This window comes from Colletotrichum phormii (assembly GCF_030913505.1).
Source record: "Colletotrichum phormii strain CBS 102054 chromosome Unknown BDP81scaffold_7, whole genome shotgun sequence".
Taxonomy (NCBI): Eukaryota; Fungi; Ascomycota; class Sordariomycetes; order Glomerellales; family Glomerellaceae; genus Colletotrichum; species Colletotrichum phormii.
In genome coordinates, this window is record NW_026851449.1 from 1582725 (window position 1) to 1599336 (window position 16612).

Here is a 16612-nt window from a genome sequence, read left to right on the forward strand (position 1 = left end):
TCTCATTGCCTTCCTAGAACGGTAGTAATGACAGGTTCTAGCATCTATTTGAGACAAAGTCCATCATCTAGCTGCAATAGCTGAAATACAACCATCTTACATCCCGCATCGCAATATCCGTCATTGGCGACTAAACTCACTCGAAATCCTGGCTCTCAAATCACCCTCTTTGCATGCGACGCAAAGATTTTCCGAACCGGATCATTTTTGACTTTGCCATTTCTTAGGTCTTACATGCCGCGATGCCGTATCCCCTCACTGTTGTGTAAATGCATGTGACTCTCACCACCTATTCAAAAAAAAATACTACATACAACGGGCGCTAAGTGGCGGGCAAGCGGGGCCGACAAATTCCGACACTGCATGCTGTAGTAGTCGAGCGAATGGTGTAAAAGGCATTTTGAATCACATCTCAGACCTAGCCAACGACAGTTGAAAACCCTGGGAGATCGACGTCTTGAAGGCTGCCATGGGTAACTGCGGTGCGACGTGGTGCTGACATCTCCATATAAGCGTGATAATCACGTCTGAATTCTGAATATCTGAAGTATACAGCAAAGAGCAAAAATGGTACAAAAGTCCCCTCTTCTCTCGTGAGATAGCGACTTCATGGCTGCTTGGGTAACATCTCTCGACGAGCATTAGCTCAACATCCAACTCCAGCACCACAACCACCCACCATGGCTCTCCCAAACCTCCCATCCCCCTCCCTCTCCCCCCTCCAATGGCTCTCCCTCACCCTCACCCTCCTAACCCTCACCTACGCCCTCACCTCCCTCCGCACCTACACCCGCCTCCGCCACATCCCCTCGTCCTCCCCCCTCTCCAACATCTCCTACGTGCCTCTCTTCCTCCTCGCCCGCTCCGCCCGCCAAGAAGAGCTCTACCGCACCCTCAACACCCGCCTCGCCTCTCGCCTCGTCCGCGTCGGCCCCAACGAGCTCCTCACCGACGACCCCTCCGTCCTGCGCCGCATCAACGCCGTCCGCAGCGACTACGGCAAGGACTCGTGGTACTTTTCGAGCCGGTTCAACCCCTACCAGGAAACCATGTTCACCACGCTCGACAAGGAGGGACACGATCGGATGAAGGCCAAGACGGCGGCGGCGTATGCGGGGCGGGAGGTGCATTTGTTGGAGCCGAGTGTTGATGTGCAGGTTGTGGGTTTGGTGAGGCTTTTGAGGGAGAGGTATGCGTATCCGGCGGGAGGTGGTGGTGGGGGAGGAGGAGGGAAGTTGGTGGATATGGGGGTTTTGCCGGCGTATCTTACCATGGATGTGATTACCACCGCGGCGTTTGGGAGGCCGTTTGGGCATTTGGAGGCTGATGCGGATGTGTTTGGGTTTATAAGGCAGATGAGGGACAATTGGCCGTTGATTGCGATTACGTTGGACACACCGTGGATCCGGACAGTTCGGTTCTCAAAGTTGTTTTTGCGGTGGCTCGGACCAAGGACGACGGATAAGATTGGGCTAGGGCAGATGATGGGGTGAGTATTTTGATATTGCGGGAGTGTAGTCTTTGGGAGATCTCTAACTGGTGGTGTTTAGGATTGCTGAGAAGTACGTCGGGGAGAGATTCAAGTCAACCTCGAAGCCTCAGAAGGACATGTTGGTACGTCTACGTTGACGGATCTGGTTTCCCTTGGAGCTGTCACTGATGGATTTGACTAGGGATCTTGGATCAAGAACGGCATGACGCAGCAAGAATGCGAAGCCGAAGGCCTCTTCGCCCTCGTTGCCGGCTCCGACACCACCGCATCCGTAATCCGCATCACCATGCTCCATCTCATGTGCAACCCCAGAATCTACCACAAGTTCAAAGGCGTTATCCGGGACGCTGTCGCCTCCGGAGTCTCGACCCCAATCACCTTTGACCAAGGCAGCAAGATCCCATTCCTACGGGTACGTTCTTCAAATCCCAAGCTGATCCCAAGCTTGGATGCCTGCCATACGCTGATGCTGAAAGCTCACAGGCACTAATCTACGAGGGCATCCGCATTCGCGCCCCAGCAACAGGCCTCTACCCCAAAACCGTCCCTCCCCAAGGCGACACCATCGACGGCAAGTTCATCCCCGGCGGCACCGCCATCGGCATGAACGCCCCCGGGCTTTTGAAGTCGCCCGCGCTCTTCGGCGAGGACGCGGAGCTCTTTCGGCCGGAGCGGTTTCTCGAGGTCGACGACGCGGCTAGGATGAGCATGGAGCGCGACGTGGAGATGGCGTTTGGGTATGGGCGGTACATGTGTGCAGGTAAACCGGTGGCGTTTATGGAGCTGTATAAGGCTTTCTTTGAGGTAAATGTTGATCAAGTTTTCCTTACTTAGTATTCTGCGAGAGTTGTCTTGTGATTGCCTTGGGGATGCGGATGCTAATGTGGTGTAGCTGATGCGTAACTTTGATTTTGAGCTTGCGGATCCGGTTCGACCGTGGGATTCGTTTAGTTATAACATCTTTGTGGAGGAGAACATGTGGACCAAGGTGACGATTTCGGATACCAGTTAGGACTTCACCGCTGCGTCAGTCGTCTGACAGATGAGAGTTGCGTTCTCCTTAGAAGAATGGCTTCGATGATTGAGTTTCCCTTCTCGACAAATGTAAGCATTGAGATGCTACGATTTGATGGGGTTAGTAGGCCTGGTTTGGTTACAAGAATCGAGTCTCTAGAATAAAACTGATCTGCGTACGCTCCACGGTAGCTTCGTACTGTCAGTCATCCCCATGTAAATATGTCAACCGACAGATAAGGTCGTCTTAAATCTCACTCTCAATGGACAGCTTCGCTTGTTCCATCAAATTTGCATGAGGCTTGTGATACTTATGAATCCAAGATGCCAAGCCTCACACAACTGGCGAAGCAGAGTCCTTCTTACCTCCACGTCCCGTTCCTCCTTCCTTCACCTTCACCTTCACCTTCACCTTCACCTAGGTAGGTATCTACCTCAGGCACCCAAGGGTATATACCCCCCCTTCAATCCCATTTCCGTCACCAGCACAGCAGTGTCCGTCTAGGTCGGCGGGTCAGGTCAAGCTGTGTGCGAGGTGGTCGAGTGGTTGAAATCAAAACAAATACTCCCATGAAGTCAGAGTCCGGGTTGACTGAGGGGCGCGCTGTTCGATCCTGGGCAGGGGCGTGAATTATATGGTCAGTATTCCCCCTCTATTCCTTTCCTTTTTCTTTTTTTTTCTTTTTTTCGTTTACATATTTTTTATGGGAATATCTCCAAGCAGTAATACACCTAGATGATCATCCTGAGCTTCGGGCTCCGGCCGGAGTAATCGACTTCGATCATCGTTATCCCAAAAGAGCCCTTGATCTAACTTCCCATGTAGGCGGAGAAATCGTCCAATCTGTCGTGCACACATGACCTAAATAGGCCCTAGCATCAATGACGAACATGAACTCATGGCATGGATCGTCAACAAGGCACGATAAGGTTCTGACAAAGCGCCTAATCCCGTGCGCCGCGCGCACGTTATGCTGCATGTCTTTCGCGTAGCACGAAGTCGTCTATGCGGCGAAAAAAAGGAAAAGCTGACTGAGGAAGACGAAATGTACGGGGTACCTGGAACCAATTAGCGTCCATGTCGCTCATCAACCAAAAGATAGCAACGAGATCTCGTGGAGAGCTTCCCCACGATTCTCAGCTGGGACTTGGGAGCATAGGTTGAACCACACGGGACCGCGCGACGCCGGTGCACCCCACGTTCGGTTTCGGGTCGCACCGGACGAAAGTCTACATGCCGGACGGTAGCTTCAGCCCACCCAACCCTCTCCCTTTGAGTTGGAGTAGCAGCGGGTGCCGGGATTCTTTCTGAACGGGGACCACTTAGTAAACGCCTACACAGCTCGGTTAGAATATGAATAAGAGCCATCTAAATTCGGACCCTTGAGGAATCCCGATGACTTTTTCGTGCCGTTGCAGAGCCATTGGCTGGTAAAGGGCGTCTTCTCAAGACTGACCGGCGGCCACTGACCCTCGCGATCTTCTTGCACCTGATGGGGCCATCGGCTGCTGCTCTCTCCAGCTCCGAGGAGTTCAGACTAATAAACCCGGTGCTGTAAAATGCCATTTCGGCGCAAGGACCGGCGAGGTGGGGAAGCTCTGGGACTCCATGGGAAAAGCGCTTAGCGCATTGATCGGCTCGAATTTCAGATGCGACGGGCAAGGAGCGCGTCTTGAAAAAGGGAATCCGGCATAAAAAGCCTCCCGGCTCCCCCCCTCCTTTAGCATTGTGTCATGGAAAAACAAGCTTCTTTCTCAAACTGCACCAAAAATCATCGCCTGTGTCGTTCAGGAAGTCGCAGTGCGCCGACTTCACAGCAGTCGTTCGACACGGGAGCTCCAAGTCCAAGACGGAGGGGTGGATATCGACCAACATGGTGCTGGAATCATGGACCGCGAGGGTCGCCCTCGGCTTGCTGGCGGCTTTGCTGGCATATCTCTGGAAAATCAACCGCGCCATGTCGACGATCTATCCTGAGGCTCTGCGGGTGTCGCCGGATCGATGGACGCCAGAGAAAATCAAGCGTACATTTGAGCGCATGGAGAAACAGCCCATTGACTGGACGCCGCACTTGCCGCCGAAATTGGATCGACGATACATCATTGTTGGAGGCTCTGGCAAGTATTCTGCGTAGAATCCTCACGTATTGCTGCTGACACTTGTATGAAATAGGCCTGGTTGGAGGACAGCTGGCCATTCAGCTCATTGCGCGTGGCCATCCACCAGAGGCTATCCGAATCATTGACTTCCGTAACCCTGGCCGTGACGACATGAGTGAGGGACCGATATCTAGAGTTGATTTTGCTCAAGCCGACATATCTTCCGAATCGGCAACCTCTGCCGCATTCGGCAGATCGTGGCCACAGTCGGTAGCACAACTTCCGTTGACCGTATTCCATACCGCCGCCGTCATTCGTCCTTCGGAGCGTAGCCAGCTAGTCTACGACCGTTGCTCCCTCGTCAACACCAAAGGAACCGCACATGTGCTTGCCGCAGCCAAGGCTGCAGGAGCAGATGTTCTCGTCTTTACATCGTCTTGCAGTGTGGCGTTGAAACCCACCAAATTCTTCAATGCTCCGTGGAGTCGGTGGCCGACAAACTTTTTCCAAGTCCTCGATGAAGTAGACTTCAAGAAGCCGCTGCGTTCTCACGAAGAGTTCTTTGCCAACTATGCAAGGAGCAAGGCTGAAGCTGAGCGGATCGTCTGCAGCGCGAATAAGGTGCCGCAAGATCCCACACAGGCAGGGGGCTTCCGCACCGGAGCCATCCGGCCGGGGAATGCCATTTACGGCCACAAAGACGATTACCTGGTTGGAGCGACGGTACGCATGGCCAGTTTCCCTACCTTCACTGCGCCCTTTATGCAGAATTGGGTCCATGGAGCCAACGTGGCTCTGGCACATCTGCAGTATGAAGCAGCTCTGCTCGGCCCCCACGCGCACAAAGTGGCTGCCCGCCCATTTCTTGTCACAGATGGAGGGCCGCCTCCGGTATTCAAGGACTTCTACACACTTGTGCAGTCGGCCAGCGTGACACCCTTTCACGTGCAGTACCCGCCGCCACTGATATTGCTGCTCTTGGCCCATTGTATCGAGGCTTATTGCTTGTTACTTTGGCGTGTGCCAGCGTTACAGAAGATCTTCTCGGAACCCGGATTGCCGTTGTACATGTTGCAACCTGCCTCCGTGGCTGGTGCCATCAATGCCATTATCAACGATGCTGACGCTCGTCGACGACCGGAGGAGGGTGGTTTGGGATATCAGGCGAAGTGCACGACCATGGAGGGACTGTGTATGCAGCTTGGCGCATGGAATCGGTGGGTAAAGAGCGACGGCGAGAAAGTCAGAAGCGAAAAGGGCATCGTCAAGGATGTGCTCGAGATTGGAGTCGAGCCTGTCGCGAGGAGAGCATGAGATCATAGAACACCAGCTGTGCGGTCGACTGCTGGAGATCGCTATTCGTGTATGTCGATGGAAGTCGGAATATAGCTTCGACGACGAATTCCACAGTGGGGAATGACCGAGTTTTGCAGGCGCCGTGCTTAGGAAAAACATGTACTCCGTAGCTCTTCTAAGAGAATCATGCGGCTTCCCGTCGTTGACAATCGCTTGGCAGTGTCTTGTTCCAAGCTTCAGATGTTGACCATGTAAGTGCCACAGTCTTGTCTACAGGATGACAGGCGACGTCTTGACGCGGCACGGAGATCCGGAACCTGGATCCTCGCCCGGCCCCCACAACCCCGGCTTGCCAAGTTGGCGGCGCTGGGGCTGGCTGCATGGCGCTTCGAAGATCACTTCTTGGGGTTTCTGTGATGGAATTTCCGAAATCCCCATGCTGAGGCATGATATCGTGTTTCGATTCAGTCCGTCACAAGCTTTGACGCAAGCTAAGAAAGGCCTCGCGAATCGATCCATTGACTTTCTGGACGGAGGAAAACCTTGCTGAGGCAGCTCAACAAGCCAAGCCACTCAACAGATGATGAAGCCACAGACCAAAGGCTGGTGGCAAGGTGCTGGCTGGGTGATGTATTCGTCAGCTTGGTGGCGGGGTCGTGCCAGCGGATACAGCTAGAAGAGGCGGAGAATCTGCATGGCCGAACAGACGCTGCAGAGGGTCCGATGTAAGTGACAGTCGGCTGGTCAAAGCAGGTGCGACAGACACGTGCAGAATGTTTGCGGTTGGCTGGAAGACAACATGGTGTTGGTCATGAGTGAACCACCAATGTACTCTGTACTGGATAAGAGACCGTTTCTGTTGCCCAACCGTCGCCTGTTGGAAACTGGAACATATGGAAAGCGGATGACCGTTGCCGTGAGTGACCAAACTCGAGTTCTGCATCCGATATCAAGCTCTGCTTCAGGCAGTTTGGGACCAGCCCCTCCCGCATACCCCAGGCGTTTGGTGCAGATGGCTAGTGTAGATAACTAGTGTCGCTGTTGATGACGATCACTAGAAAGCTGGGCATGCAATTGAGTGCGATGATTGGACGGCAGGCTCGTGGCAGCTCAGCGCCCAAGACCGTGGGAGGCAGCTCACCGTGGTGTGCCAGTGCCACAGGTGCCAGGTGTTATTTCGGGCTAGTGTTACTGCAAGAAGATGCGTGGACTGGCCGCGTTGCCGATTTGAGAGACTTACCTATTGTCTTTGTGACAGGCCAAAATCGACATTGGAGTTGGGAGGCGGCATCTTTGTGCCGTAATTGTTGGCTGGCGTCCAACGGCGTTGGAGCTTTGGGCACGAACATCCGCAGGCGCCGGGCTGCTCCATAGGCTGCTCCACGAAAAGATGCAGCGACCAGCAGGTATTTGTAAGGCCAGCAGGACAGGGTTCTCGATATGGGGCCGGGCTCAACCGGACACTAAGGTAAGTACGAATAGGTAGTGAGGCGTTAGTTGACCAAGTTGATCCTGAGATGTCGGCTTGGTAAGGCTCATGGCATCTGCTGTACCACCATTCGATACTTTGCGGTAGTCAGTGTGTGCGAAGTACATAGATAAAAAGGGGTGTTTGGAAGGCAAGGGGATTCGCAAACAGAAACAGAACATGGTACAAGAGTGAGGCAGGGAACCAGTGAGTAGGGCGGTGATCCAGTGACGCCAAGAAGAAGACGACGCGATGCGATGTGAGAAGGGGCGGGTAAGGTCATGTTCGTTTTGGAAGATGAGACGTCTTGACGGGAGCTGATGATTTAAGGTACACCATCACAGCTGCTTCTTTGATGAACCGGCGGTCGACGGTGCGTTTGGTGTAATAGAGAGTCGTGGAGATACTGCCATGAAGTATTTCAAGTCTGCCGGCATTGAATGAATCATCGGGGAATCAATGAATCTGAGGCATCGGTAGCAGATGGCAGTAACGCGGAGAAGCCAGAGACCGAGGGGGAAAAAAGAAGCAGCAAATGGGACGGCGCCCGGAGCAAAGTGCGTTGCGTTGAATTGATTGGCAATAGATACCCTTGCCTCCACACAACCTGCGGTGCCTGCGAGTCTCCCGGACCACGGCAACAGCCAAGCTGCATATCTGTGGCTAGTGTTCCTGCCGTTCTAGTATCGTTTGGGAATGGTGCTGTTTCTGCAGACCGAGGAGCGGAGGAACTCGAAGAGTCTGTACTATGTAGGAAAGAACACCATTGACCGCTCTTGCCACAAACCACACTCACTCAGAGCACTAGAAGAGCGGAAGGTGGAGCTGTGTTGGGTAACGTTAGACCGAGATGAAAAGCCCGGGCCCTGCGAAATCTGAAATCTGAAGGAGACGCCGGCGGAGGGGAGGGGCAATGTGCAATGACTGCCAATGGGGCGCGAACTTTTTTTTTTCCCCTCTCTACCTAGTCTCGCTATCTCAATTTGCTTCTCTCTGTTTTGTTATGAGACAGGCACCGCAAGGAATGCGACTGTAATAGCACTTGGCGCTGCGACCATCGCCTGGTCAATGAGATCTCGCGTGCGGCGTGCGGTCTACCATGCCAATCCCATCCCATCGCGACTGGCAGCAGCCACTCCCAAAGAATTGTAATGAGAGACTCACCAGCCAAAGGTTCGACGGGAAGACTTCTGTCGTTCCCGGCGAATCCTTGAGTGTCGTGTGCATGTGTGGATGAACACTCAGCCTGGCCGGTGGCATGGCATAAGCCGCGGTGGCACAGGCAAGCCGCAAAGTGCCGGGCCATGTCTGGATTAATTATGGAATGAAAGCGGAAAAGATGCGACGACGCGGATGAGGCCATCACGAGGGTCGACGAAAGTTTCAGTCTCCAAAGTCTGAAGCGACAGGGACCAGGTGGTACTGACAGGGCCGCCCTATGCCTGCTTAACTACCTCCCTTATATGAGCATCCACCGCCACAGCACTTGACAATTGACTATGTTATTATGAAATTGGGTTCAAGTGTATCACCTCAGAGATTGCGCAGCGCTGTGGGAGCGAAGAAGAAGAAGAATTAAACCATTACAACTTTGCGGGATGGCGCTGTCTTAGCTTCTGCTTGTAAAGATGCACTCTAATGACTTGAAGATACGTACACATCCAATTCCCGCCATGTGCAACCTTGTAGCGTTCCTATCTTGATTAAGGCCATGTACGGTACGTACCTCCCCGGCCAGTCGGTTGACGACTTGCCCCTGCCGATAACAGCAAAGTCGCGGACTGTCTGTGCGAATTAGCTGGCGCTCACGCCTCCCGGTGACGGTATTGCTTCTCAGTTCTGACCTCGCCGCGAGAAATCCATCATCAAACCTCGAGTCCGCAACGGCAACCTCAATGGAGTTTTCTTGACGGAGATACGGCGGCTGCACTGGAGGAGGAGGTGCATATGCTCCTGGTTGGGTTTCCCCTCTCCCCCACTGTGACCCGACATTTGCGATGTGTGGACCCCAGCCACACGTCTGTATCCGCCAGTACGTATCTTTGCAGGCCTTGTTTGTGTGGGAACGGGCCAAGCCCGGCGACTTGCGACTGCCATGTAAGTTGTACCCTTGTACCTACCCGACGTGGACGCGCCGGTGCAATTGCTGCTGTGCGGACGCGGGCATCGTGGTCCAGTAGAAAGAGAAGGGAAAGCGAGGGCAAACCCGCACGTGTGAGGTACGGTAATGGAAGAGAGGGAAGGAGAAAGAAAGAAGAAGAAAAAAAAAACCGCGGTCGGCCGGACAGGTACCGCGCAATCAAACCATGCGTTCGTTGCCTGTCTTTCTGATGTTCGCAAGAGGGAAGGTGCGGTTTCTGCTGTTCCACCAGCCACCCTTGCAACTGTCCACTGGCACCTGCACTCATACCAGGACTCCTCACACTTTTTTTTTCCCGCTCCCCCCATTGAGCTTACCGCATTCAAGGCAAGTGCGACCGGGGAGACAAGCGTGGGAAAGAACCACTCACACGCCCCGAGGTACCTGCCGCTCTTGTTGCTGTTGCTGCTGTTGCTGCACTCTTGCCTCATAATAAAACCACATCGTTGCCCGCGTCTCCCATCTGTTTTGACCTCACCTCTTCTCTTTTCCCGCCCACTCTCCGTCAAACATCACCATCAAGCACATCCAGGCAAAACATCTTCACGCTGCCGACGATACTTTGGAACTGAATATCGCTTGATTGATTGTCAGACGTCTCTCCCCGTCTCCATTCAACAACTTCAACGAACCACAATTTCCACTACCTCTACACATCACCAACAGACAACATGCGTACTTCTCTCGCCATCGTGGCCCTCTCGGCCCTCTCTGCTGTCTCTGCCCAGCGCAAGGTCTACACCGCTGCCGACATCAACGTTGATACTGTCTCCGTGAACCAGAGAGGTAAGTCAATTGGGAGAAATGATGCTACCATCTGCGTCAATCCGGCTTTGCCGCCCCGACTACTACCAGGGAGCATTGACTAATTATTTTTCTTCCACAGCCAGCTGGTGTGTCGCCGAGCGCAACACTTGCAAGGTCCTTTGCGAGCCTAACCCCAGCACCAACGACTGCGATTCTGTAAGTTCTCCTCTTTTTTTTCTATGCTAGAGCAGGTGCACTAGTTGCTTGTTGATCACCCCGGTCCGATTCGAAAGAGCCCGACGCTCGTGTACAGCATGGCTAACTCTTACTGAATAGACCACCCTTGTCTACTCTTGCCTCTGCCCCAACGGCTCGGCCCCCGGCCTTGAGTACTACGAGCAGACCTTGCCCACCTTCATCTGCGAAAAGGCTTTCGAGGACTGCATCACGGCCAACGTTGGTGACGCTCGCGGCCAGACCAACTGCACCGACACCATCAAGACCCAGTGCGGTACTGTCAACGCCCAGGCTGACCAGGCTTCCGGTGTTTCCACCACCACCACCGCGTCTGCTACCAGCGCTCCCAGTGGAACTGGTACCGCCGCCACTACCACTGGTGCCTCCAGCTCCAGCTCTTCCGCCTGGGCTGCTCCTACTGCGAACCCCGCTCACCTCGGCAACGCTGCTGCTGTCGCTGCCATTGGTCTCCTCGCCTACATGCTCTAGATTGCTGCTACACTCTAGGCTGTGGTAAGCTGTGAGTCTCGATTGCTTCATGCGGCGACATGATTGACAATCGCGGGCTCTAGGCGGTCTTTCACTTCTCTGTAATCACCTTCCCTACTATCCGGTCTGCGTGCTTACCACGCGGCTCCCTAATCTTTTTTGACGAGGAATACGTGGAATTATGCGATGGAGACGATGGATATTCCCACCCGTATGGCATTTTGAAGTTCTAGGAGGAGTCAGTGCGTTACAGGGGACGGGTGATGTCACCCCATGTTGCTTTTGCTCTGCATTTCGCGTTTTAGGCATGATTGAAGACAGTCCAGACGACGTCAAAGAAATGAAGAATTGATTCCCCCCCCATTCCCTGTCCCGTCTGCTTGGAGCCTTGGCCATTGGCCTATGAGACTGACAATGGGCTTGTGACAGTCCTCCACCCGCCTTCTTAGAGGTATGCTAAATCCTCCCAAGCCTGCGAATCTTCACTAACTGATGCCTTTGTCAACGCCAATAGCGAAGGCCAAGAAAGCGGTCAAACATACTTTGTTGTCATTGTTTCATCAACCTTCATTCTACAGAAACTGCTAAAGACAATTCTTTGAGTCTTTGGATCGGGACAGTTTCATGATGCTTACTGCTATTGAGGGAGGCTATGATATATTTGAACTCGCTGCCGCCCGTATGGCACCAGTCCAGCTCTTCGCAACACATACCTACTTCCTATCAACATTCAACCGTCCAAATTTGCATCATTGACTGATCGCAGACATAAGCACCACATCGTACATTTCATCAACCAAGTCGCACCATACATCCAAACCTACCATGACCGAACGACAAACACAAACCACACCCCCGCGAGTCTCCTTTGGCGTAGAACTCGAATTCTTCGTCGCCTTCGTTCGCGAGGGGGAGAGAGACCCTGACTATGCCATCAAGCACGAGCTGCAGCCTCTTGTCGTAGTTCCACCGGATGATGGGGTCGAGAAGTACGGCATTCCGCATACGGCGTACAATTGGGACGAGGACTTTGTTTTCCACAGCATTGGAGACGCCTTGGCTAAAGCTGGATTGCCGGTATATGGCCAGGGACAATGTGGTGTGCCCGGCTCCGTTCAGAGCATGCAGAGCAAGAAGGCCATCAACGCGTTCCAGCTCAAGACAGACATCTCTCTCAAACCAGATCACGTCGACGGGTACCGCTGGCAACGCGTCGAAATGATATCACCAGCCATGTACAACATGAATCTCTCTTTCGATATGATTCGTTTAGCGGTAAGTGTCATCACTACTAACTTCCGATGCCGAGTGAACCCTAGTTGTGGGTTCCACGTTCATGTAGGTGTAGGACCGACGCAAAGAATCGACCCCAGGACATTGCGGCATTTTGCTGCCCTTCTATGGGCCGCTGACCCTCTCCTCAGTCGACTTCATCCTCCTTGGCGTGCTATCCTCGCCTACAGCCAGTCTGCTCGAGTGAATGAAGCTACACCTCTGGGACAAGGCAAATGTCCCGCAGATGCCATTATTGACACAGACGATGCCCTACAGAATTTGAAGAAGGCAAAGTTCCTGGGAAGAGACCGTTGGCTTGGCGACTCGGTGGAGGTGGACGCGAGCTCAGAGACGATGAATCGCGAGATAAACTTGGATCAAGAGGATGACGAGGCTCTTCTCAAGGGCCACGAACCATGGCAGCATCGGCGGATCATTGCCGACGTCAGAGACCCAAAGACACCCGAAGTTCGCTCAACCTCGCCGTTTGGGTTTCCTCCACATATCTACGAGGCTCCTGTATCGATGCCGAAGAACTACCGCAGTTCTACACCCAACGGTGCAAAACCACCACGACCCCGGCCTCCCCCGATCAGCAGACGCTACGCCCGTGTTCCGGGAACCATGCGAAGAGACTTGCGTGGAGACCCCGGCTTCCTGGAAGGTTACATCCTAGGCCAGGGAGGAGACATCGAATGTGTGGAAGCCAACCAGCCGGCTCGATGGGACGTCATGTCTGGTGTCAGGGATCTCCTAGGTGCTGACATGACGGTCGCACAGGTCGGGCAACTGATGACGCCTGCTTTTCTTCCCAAGCATATCAACTACAAGTTCAAAGCGTATGACTTTTACTCTGTGGAGCATCTTGGCCCGCAGGACGAAAATGCGACGCGAACGACATTCCCTACGAAAGACCACACGATTGAGTTCCGCGAGGCGGCAGGTTCCCTGGATGTGGAGTGGATTGCGACCTGGGCTCGCATCTGCTGTCGACTACTCGAATGGAGCCGTGACGCGGAGCCGACGGAGTTCATGTGTGTGATGAGGCTGCTGGCGTGGGCCCAGGAAGAGCAGGGAGCCCAATACGACGTGGTTGATTTGTTGATCGATTTGGGATTGATCACGGAAGCAAGATTCTGCGAGGACAGGCTGCAGCAAGGGGATGCTGCGTGGTGGGAGTGCGCAAATCTTGGCTCTCTCGAAGGATCCGAGGACACTTTCGGAGGCGGAATGTGTTACCCAGTGCCTGAGTTTGACGACCACGAGATGCCTGATGTAGAGAAAGGGGATGGGCAGCGATACCTGGGAGTCGCATTCGGGGGCTGGGATGATGCTTATGGTGGTGAGTATAGGGGAAGAGAGGGTTGGGACTCGTCAAGTGGCAGTGATGCTGTCGAGCTCGAGGGCAATTCGCCCGAGGCTGGTAAGGAAACCAAGACGAGCAAAACAGGGACAGCCAGGGCGACCACACCCGACACACCTGCAAAGAAGGGAGGCGAAGATGTGCCTACGGCCGGTAAGACAAACGCAGCAGGCACATCTGAGAAGAAGACAGGTGATGATGTGAAGGAGCAAGGTGAGTCGGCGGCGCGGGCGTCCCATAGTTCGAGCACTGGCACACCTCGCCCAATAATTACGATTGAGTGAGAGGGCGTGAGAGACTGATTGCAAGGTAGGTGTCGTCGATGTTTTGGAAACGTTGTCGGAGTATGCTTGGGTTGACCATGCCGAATACCCTGACGAGAAGAAGAGGGCCGAGTCGGAGGACGGCTTTGAGATGGTGGAACGTGAGGGATGAGGCATCACCCCTTCAAAGATCTGATTTTGGGAGTTTCTAGGTAGACAAAATTTGGGTTCATCATGGACAACGTTATTGAGTGTTTGATGTGACACAGGAGCTTGGCCTGATGTGAGATTGTGTCCTCTGATCAACAAAGTGTTTCCGAGCTAGAGACATTGCACTCCAGCCTTGGTACCTTCCCACAACGAACGTCTGGATTTTCGCGTGTTGTTTGCTGCTGGCAATGGCAATATCTGTGACATCCCGTTTGATCAAGAATAGTCTATAAGCAGCCACGAGACGAAGGAAAGGGATCATTCGTGATGGAACACGGTGGTGGGCTATTCAAAGTGGCCTAGATGCTCAACGATCAAAGACTCCATGCTGCGTGGAACCGGTCCCTAGATCTCAACTCTGTGTCAAACTAAATCTAGAAGTCAGGATAATGGATGAGGGTGCTGTAGTAGGGAGGAGCAAACCGCCATGTCCAACCTTCTATTCAGATCATCTCAAGATGGTAAGTTTGGGGTGGAGATATGTATAATAACGACAAACATCACCGCTGTGATTTCATTCCTGGTTTTGATGGATTTGTCATATTAGTTTCTCGAACTTTGAGCTCAACTTCAACTGGATGTTTCTATCTGCTGTTTTGCTAGTGGACTCGGCATTTACTTGGCTGGCTCCAAGAATCGAAGCCAACATGTTTTCTTATTACTGAAGAGTCCGATAGTCTAGCCTTCAGAGCTCGAGGCAGAAGAAGTAGCTGGCAGCTTTCATCTTTGTGGATTGAATCAACGTCGTCGAGGAAGTTTTTTCTTAAATCTAGGACATCGTCGCTAGTTCGGATATCATTTGTAGGCCCCGAGCTGCTTGGACAACTCAAATCAAGATATCGGTGAGGTGGAACGGCTACCTTGGAACAGTATCTACAAGTCTTCAACCAATGGAACCCCTGTTTGGACTCTAGAATTTGTGACCTCGTATCTACTACAATGTTCCGGGTCTCGAGGACTGGCCGGCCCCGGTACATCAATGGCATTGTTTACAGCTTGGAGCCTAGAGTACCCGACCAGGATCGTTGTCGAGAACTCTGACGAAGACAAAGGAAAAACAGATTGCGGCCCGAGGTCCCGCTGCACAAAGTCGGGGTTTATCTATTAAAAGACATTCTTCAGCCAGCCAAAACCTTGCAGATTCAAGTTCTCGGTAAGCATATCGGGCGCGACATTCCGATTTCCCTGGTAGTAGCAACACTAAAGCATCATAACAGAACCTCGACTAGTACGAACTCCCACGACACATCCCCGTATCCTCCTTTGCATGCAACGATGGATCATCAACAAGCACCGTACGACGGTCCTTCAACCATCTTCGACCGCCTTGCGTTCCTCCCACTCGAGCTCCAAAAGCACATCCTCTACGACTACCGCACAGTAAGTAGCCCCTGCCTCTTATCCCTCTTCGTCCCCGACTGGGCCGTCTGCACCCGCGCCTCGGATCCCGTGAATGAGATTTACGACCTCCAGCGGATCGACGTCTATACCAAGGGCGGCGGCAGCGTTCGAGGTAAGTACGAGTGTGGTGTGAGGCACGGGGATGGGGATCACGCTTCGTTTCCGTTGATGAGGCAGGTAGACGACGACTTGAACGATCAGCAGCAGCATGGGTCATTGTTATTGGAGGAGCTGGGGAAGAGGTTTCCTGCTGCGATGGACTGGGCTCTACGCGACCTCGGACGGAACGGGCTGAGAGTCTTTGAGCAGGTTTGGCCTCGGGGGTGTGATGATGGGATAGGTAGGTGCATGGCTAGCGGAGCGCTCGTCTTTCGTGAGGACAGCGGCGGCCGCGGTCAAGATGCCGACCATCCTCACCCTACAGGAAAAGTCCCGACGAAGTTAGAGATGTCGTTGTCGTTGCCCCGCCACCTACTGTTCAACAGCTTCCCCTCCGACCCCTGGCTCCAGCTCCGGCTGCGACGTAACGCCGTGACCGACTTCCGATGCGAGATGGCGCTCCTCATCGAACGGGGGCCGGACGAGTTTATCGCGGTGGACTGGGCTGCTATGACGCAGCTCGAGACGCTGTTCCTCGATTTGCGAACGTATGCTGCTCAGGGCGGCGCGTTCCTCCGGGACGGGATCCGGCGCGCCGCGGTGAAGATGGGGTGTCTTCGGCTTCGGTGTCTTGTTGTTGCGGGGTTGAAGACGGGGGAGAGGTACGGTAGGTCGCGGGGTGGTGCGTGGGAGACTGACGAGGAGGTTGATGGGGAGGAGGTGAATTGGGTCCAAGTTTTTGCGCCGGCGTTGGGGGAGGGCGGGAGGTTGGTGTTTGTTGATCGGAGGGTTGTGGATGTTGATTGGGATGCGTGGAGGGTTCGGGCTGAGGCGGAGGGGTTGTTGGTTCCTGAGGGTGAGCGGGAGGAGGGGGGTTGTGTGACTGAGAAGTATTTGAGGCATGTGGACAGGGTGAGGGGTGATGGTAAGTGAAGTCTCTTTTGCCTAGGTAGGCGGAAGAGTTACATTACATGAACAGCCAGTAACATCAAGTGATTTGTGAGAGGTCGCTGGCGGA

General features: G+C 53.7%; 5 protein-coding genes across 5 annotated transcripts; all 5 read left to right on the forward strand.

Moving 5' to 3' along the window:
• The first annotated feature begins 437 nt into the window (after nucleotides 1-437).
• BDP81DRAFT_424945 (BcABA1, cytochrome P450 monooxygenase) lies at nucleotides 438-2778 on the forward strand. The gene is made up of 5 exons (XM_060590170.1): nucleotides 438-1489; nucleotides 1551-1614; nucleotides 1674-1904; nucleotides 1976-2296; nucleotides 2385-2778. The coding sequence occupies exons 1-5, from the start codon at nucleotides 681-683 to the stop codon at nucleotides 2502-2504; spliced, it is 1545 nt and encodes a 514-aa protein (XP_060447030.1). The 5' UTR covers nucleotides 438-680; the 3' UTR covers nucleotides 2505-2778.
• A 1412-nt stretch (nucleotides 2779-4190) lies between these two features.
• BDP81DRAFT_424949 (3-beta hydroxysteroid dehydrogenase/isomerase) lies at nucleotides 4191-6137 on the forward strand. Its single transcript, XM_060590171.1, has 2 exons — nucleotides 4191-4624; nucleotides 4680-6137. Exons 1-2 carry the CDS (start codon nucleotides 4381-4383, stop codon nucleotides 5918-5920), a joined length of 1485 nt encoding a protein of 494 aa, XP_060447031.1. The 5' UTR covers nucleotides 4191-4380; the 3' UTR covers nucleotides 5921-6137.
• Nucleotides 6138-10181: 4044 nt separating this feature from the next.
• BDP81DRAFT_448460 (uncharacterized protein) lies at nucleotides 10182-10983 on the forward strand (the record flags this gene model as incomplete). Its single annotated transcript, XM_060592305.1, has 3 exons — nucleotides 10182-10296; nucleotides 10397-10473; nucleotides 10594-10983. The coding sequence occupies 3 exons, from the start codon at nucleotides 10182-10184 to the stop codon at nucleotides 10981-10983; spliced, it is 582 nt and encodes a 193-aa protein (XP_060447032.1).
• Nucleotides 10984-11806: 823 nt separating this feature from the next.
• BDP81DRAFT_516249 (uncharacterized protein) lies at nucleotides 11807-14122 on the forward strand (the record flags this gene model as incomplete). The annotated part of the gene is made up of 1 exon (XM_060595873.1): nucleotides 11807-14122. A coding segment is annotated over one exon (2099 nt), but the record flags the coding sequence as incomplete, so codon positions are not given.
• Nucleotides 14123-15017: 895 nt separating this feature from the next.
• Nucleotides 15018-16590, forward strand: BDP81DRAFT_470686 (uncharacterized protein; the record flags this gene model as incomplete). The annotated part of the gene is made up of 3 exons (XM_060594555.1): nucleotides 15018-15607; nucleotides 15836-16519; nucleotides 16574-16590. The coding sequence occupies exons 1-3, from the start codon at nucleotides 15370-15372 to the stop codon at nucleotides 16588-16590; spliced, it is 939 nt and encodes a 312-aa protein (XP_060447034.1). The 5' UTR covers nucleotides 15018-15369.
• Between the last annotated feature and the right edge of the window lie 22 nt (nucleotides 16591-16612).